The 5,491-nt window shown below is 46.8% G+C and overlaps 1 protein-coding gene across 1 annotated transcript in view; it reads right to left on the reverse strand.

The window, feature by feature from the left end:
• trib1 (tribbles pseudokinase 1) overlaps positions 1-4,518 on the reverse strand; it is a 7,402-nt gene extending 2,884 nt beyond the window's left edge. The window contains exons 1-2 of the mRNA XM_005917415.3: positions 3,769-4,518; positions 2,678-2,970 (exon numbers count right to left, since the gene is read on the reverse strand). Coding sequence (XP_005917477.1) covers positions 2,678-2,970; positions 3,769-4,089 — 614 coding nt within the window. The 5' untranslated portion in view covers positions 4,090-4,518. The remainder of the gene's footprint in view (positions 1-2,677; positions 2,971-3,768) is intronic.
• Positions 4,519-5,491: the final 973 nt, after the last annotated feature.

Below are 5,491 nucleotides of genomic sequence, written 5' to 3' on the forward strand. Positions count from 1 at the left end.
ACACACACACACACACACACACACACACACACACACACACACACACACACAGAAGTGAACTTACTACGACCCAAGTGCGCCACTGTGATTCCCGTTTAAGAAGCAGAGCTGCCTAAGCAAATTTCCAATGACTTCCTGGCACTCACATGGTCATGTAAACACACATAAATACACTACACCAACACCCCCCTCCTCCTTCTTTACTCTCACACACACAATGCTATATTTAGCCAAGTTAATGACAGGACGTACATTTAGTCCTGCAGCAGAGCAACTAAGACTGTGAGAGCACATTTTTTTTTCAGGATGAGGTACTCACCACTGAAACGCTCTTGCGCAAAGATAGAACATTTGATGGGAAACTTTTGCCATTTCCATGGGCAAAAAAATATGTTATGCATTTTTCTACTTTTTTTTCTTTTTACAGCAGCAGATACAGACTGTTTTAGTTCTAATTTAATTTGTGTATAATGACTTGAGGGGATTTCATCAAGTGAAGCGCACATAAAGAGTTCTGTTGTATCTCAGTCTCGGGGGTTCGCCCCAGTGAGACACTTGAGATGTCAGATGGACTGACTGCAGACAAAGAAAAAGCCACGGAGACAGGATGAAAAGAGTGACAGCCAGAAGGACCAAGACGGAAAAGCAAATGATATTTAAACAGCGAGATAGTGGAGGAGATATGTCAGGAGAGGAGAAAGGAGATGGAGACAGAAAAGGAAACAGAACAGAGAGAGTTAGAGGGGTGGAGAGAATGACTCATCCTACTGTTGAGAGTACATATCTCCTCTCCTCCTCCTCCTCCTCTCTCGCTCTCTCTCTCGCTTTCTCGAGCCGAGGCTATCTGCACCTGGGTCCCACACTTGCGGCGCCAGCCATCCCATAATTACCCTCAAATGGCTGTTGCCACATCAGTGACGCACGGGAAGGCTGGCCTGACTGTGAAGCTCTGCATGCTTCAGAGTGCTAGTCACCTTTCCTAAACTGGCTCTCCCAACTGCACTGTGTATGTCTGTGTGTGTGTGCGAGTGTGTGCGCGAATGCAGCTAGCATTTGTCAAAATGTTGTGACTTTCTCTGTCGCTGGCTCGGCCGCTGCATTGTTGGCCAGGACATCGCATCACGGCTTGTGCGCTGGGGTTTGAAAGATGCCTGATTGTGAATTTTGGAGGAATGGATGACGGAATAAATGAGGTCATGCAGAATCGTAAGAGCTCAGTGAGCCTTAAGTTGTTGTCTGTCTGTGTTTGGACAAAAGAGCAAAAGAGGTGATCTCAGGGTGAATAAAGCTGATTTTCTGCCAAATTCCATTATGTCACAGAGCCGTTTAATGTTATCAGCAAAGCCTGCAGGTTAGTCACGACAGGATGCTTTTGAGTTTTTTTTTTTTTTTTTGTAGTGGCGCTTTGAAATGTTACCACAAAAAGTGGACAGAGAAGTCTGCATGAGAAAAAAAAGATGCCGTCACCACACATCTTCACGGGTCGAGCAGGTCAGCCTACCAACATTAATGTTGCAGTGCCGTCGCTCCGTTGACGAAATACTGAACTGCCAGCAACAAGCCACTTGAACTTGCAATGGACCGCAGCTTTACAGCTCTGAATGCGCGAACATGCATGGACGGACACATGCACACGCACGAAGAAAAAAAGAAAAAAGCTGTGCAACACCCCCCTCCCTCCCCTCTTCCCCTCTGCCCATATACACAGTGACTCATCGCTCTGCAGCCATATAGCTATCAGAGGGACGCGACTAACTTCAACTTCTCTCACTGGCTGTCTGCTCTCATTCATCGACTGTAACCCAGCTAACCCAGAGGTCATGATTGAAGAATGTTACTGTTCAAAAGTCTCCATGAAAAAGGCCCTTTGGAGAGCCGGATTGGGGGGGGGTGGAGGGGATCAGTGGACGCTTACAGAAAAGAGAGTGACGCAAGGGCAAAGAGGCGACAAACAGTTTTGCAAGCATGGATTTTGTGTATCTTCCTGAACTATATCTGGCACTGGGAGATGCAGGCATTTAGATGTGTGTGTGTGTGTGTGTGTGTGTGTGTGTGTGTGTGTGTGTGTGTGTGTGTGTGTGTAGGTGTGTAGGTGTGTGTGTGTGGGAGCAGGTTCAAAGCATACTACTTCATGGATGTAAGTGAATGAAATCTTGCTGGACACGCCATTTATCCTGCAGCATTGCTATGATGTAATTTATTAATAAATGATGAGTAATAAATGCATTCTAAGATATAGACCACAGAAGGTATGATTTTCTCATTCAGCAGCCTCGTCTCGCAGCTCTGCCAAACTACCACCCACCACATTCACACATGCTTGCCTGTGCACAAGCATGCAAAACAAACACACAACGCTGCATACAAAGAGACACATCGAGAGTGAAATAGGGAGACAGACAGAGAGGGCGAAAATCTGGGAAGCTAAGCAGTCTGCCTCCACAAGTACAGAACCTCCTACTCTATCTGTGCCCACATTGATATCTGCACACATGGCCTGTGTGTGTATCAGCTGCTGCTGTCTTCGCTCTGTGTTTTCACTGGCATGTGCCACTACACTAGATGTTTGAGAGCATTCAAATAAATCTGTATAGCTGAGATCAGTGTTAAGGACTGAGAGCAATTCGAGAATCGTGACAGGTGAATCTGAAGCTGCAGCAGGACTTAGAATCCTCACCTTTTGTCATCAGTGAAGACAAACTTGCGTAATTTCAGGTCACCCAGCACAATGCCTGCCTGGTGGCAGTGGGCTACAGCCAGGGCCACCTGACGGAAGAGCCTGCAGGCATGTCCCTCGTCTAGTCGGCGACAGCTCTTTACCAAAGTGTGCATGTCCCCAAAGTCTTTATCCAGGAACACGTAGGCCTTGCGCTCACCGAGGATGATGTCCCTGATGCCGGCCACATTCTTGTGTGCTGGTAGAATACCATAGGCTCTGATCTTTTCCTGGTATACCCCCATATCAAAGACCTGGAAGAAAGATGGGAGGAAAAGGAGGGATGCAGGATGGAAATTAGAAAGATGGGTAAGGAGGAGAAGAGAGAGAGTGAGTGTGAGGAGGAGGAGGAGGAGGAGGCAATAGGTCAGTGTGTTCTTAATGATCATCTAAGTAAACAACCATGAAAATTTGGCAGCGACATAAAAAAGGCTTGGGATATGCTTTGATTCCAGCTCAATACATTGCTTTTGCAAGCGCGTGACAAATGAATCATCAAAGCGTGAAGCGATTAACTTTATTAATCAACAAAGCCAAACGCCTGCAGGTCTATCGTGCAAAATAAACAGGGATCTGGAACAGTGGAGGACCCTGTCCTTATCGGGAAAGATCCTTATCACGAGAGCCTTTTTGCCTCACATGTTTGCATTTTTGTGTGTCACAGCGTGGCGTACTGCGGTGACGTGTATGCAAATGAGCCCAGTTGACAGACACAGTGCGAAGCACCGGTGCCAAGGATTGGTGGGCTTCAGTATGATAGGCTGAATTTCCACAATACAAAACAGGCAACACAGGGTTTGGCTGCTCTTTCACGACGTGTAAAAATGAAAGGATCCTTATCAGGTTCAGACATTTAAAAAAATAAAATAAAAAAATATATACAATGAAGTAAGACTTTTATTACGGAAATCGTGACACATTTCGCGTGAGAATGACATCTGGTGAAAAAGTCAGCCAAATACGGATGACATGTCAGACAGGGTATTGGGCAATGGGATGTCTTGAAACATCCTTCATTCAAAGAAATTGCACAATGACTGGATTGCGCATACCTTACACAGTAGTTCATTGCCAGTATCGGTGTTCATCGCGCTGTGCATGCATTCCCGGTCCGCCAGAGGTAGAAGTAGATACGATCCTATGCTGGACGGTCCCTGGTGAGTCGGTGGGACAGAGGTTAAGCCGGGGCTGACCGGGGATCCGGGAGAGGTGCCGAGGAGTCCCTGCGTGTCCCCAGCCTCGGCGCTCAGCCGGGCGCATTTGGCCGGCGGCTGATCGTCTGAATCAAGCCGCTTGTGCGCGAGTCTCCCCGCGCGGATGCAAGGTGCCCGGCTGCTCCACTGCAAGTTCATCCTGATAGGCCGATTCACCATGAAAGCAAAAAAAAAAAAAAGAAGCGAGGTCCGTTCCGTCTGCTTTTAGATGCTCCCTTTGACGGTTAAAAGAAGCTACAAACTGTGCTCTCCATTTCTCCGTAGAAGACTCAGCACTGGTGACACATAAAAGAAACTTCAGCGGATTTTGGTAATAATCCAAATCGACGTCCTTCTGTAGAGTGAGTGCTCGTGGCTTCTGAGGTCTGTGTACTTTTGGTGAGAGGAAAAAAAATCCGATCCCTCATAGCCCAGAGTCAGTGTTTGTTAGAGAGAGAGAAGAGAGAGAGAGGAAAAAAGAGAGAGGACACAGAGAGAAAGAGAGACCGCCTCACACTCAAAGAGTGGCTGAGAGTGAGTGAGCTCCAGTGATGTTGAGCTCTGAGCTCAAACACTCCGCCCGACCAGTCCAGCCTCCTGGTGACACAACCATTGAGCAATCCTGCTCAGCGCGGCTCTGATGACACTACCCACTGTATTAGCTTTCTCAGACGACTGCGTGAGCATATGCTTCAAACATTATTTATTTATTTTTCCTAACCAGTGTGTCATGAATCTTCAAATTCCCCCATAAGAGTTTTTTTGCTGATACCAAAGGAACTTGAGGAGCTGATGAGAGGAGTGAAGAAATCATCTGTTACTTATCAGCTGCCTCATCAAGCATGCACATGTTTTAGGCAATAATTAACAATCCTTGAAGTACCTTGTCTGACTCAGTTGTTCCTTAGTGTTCGGCTCTTATTGCCCTTTATTGCCAGTTGTAACATTTTCTCCACAGACCTCTGCGTGGCACCGGAACTGTTTGCTCTCTAAACGCTGGGCTTCAGGTGTGAACCAGCCCATACAAAAAGCTTCAGTGTGCTAGCTTGAACTCTGGCTTTAACAACACCATGATATTTTCCCATGCTGGGTCTGTGGATATGACTCACCCCCGTAAAGCTGTAGTTTTGTTGGGCTATAAGAACTCACAGAAAAATATGCCAGCTTGGTTCTGTAAACAACATCATAGCAGCCGGGCTAAGGTGAAACCACTTGTACATCAAGCACCCCTACCAAAGGAGCCAAATGCTGTGCAATTCTTTATGAGAATTATGCAATGATAGGAATCAAGCGAACGATGGACCGTCAAAAATTCAAGGGTGAAGTGCAGGATATAGTTTGAAAAACATTCCTGTGATGAGCGCTGAGACGAGTCGTGTTGGGCAATTATAAATGTGCATGTTTGTGTGCGTTTGTCGGGGTGTGTGCACACATGTGACCATGTGCGTGTTGCGCAAGAGTTCGCTTTTTCCACTGCTTTATGTTGAATGAGCACAGTGGCTGCAGCAGAGGCTCACTGAGCATTCACTGAAAACACAGAGCAGCAGCTGGCCTGTGTGCGCGTGTGCACCGTCAAACCTCT

Source organism: Haplochromis burtoni, unplaced genomic scaffold (genome assembly GCF_018398535.1).
Source record: "Haplochromis burtoni strain Fernald_Lab_line unplaced genomic scaffold, NCSU_Asbu1 Contig_25, whole genome shotgun sequence".
Lineage (NCBI taxonomy): Eukaryota > Metazoa > Chordata > Actinopteri > Cichliformes > Cichlidae > Haplochromis > Haplochromis burtoni.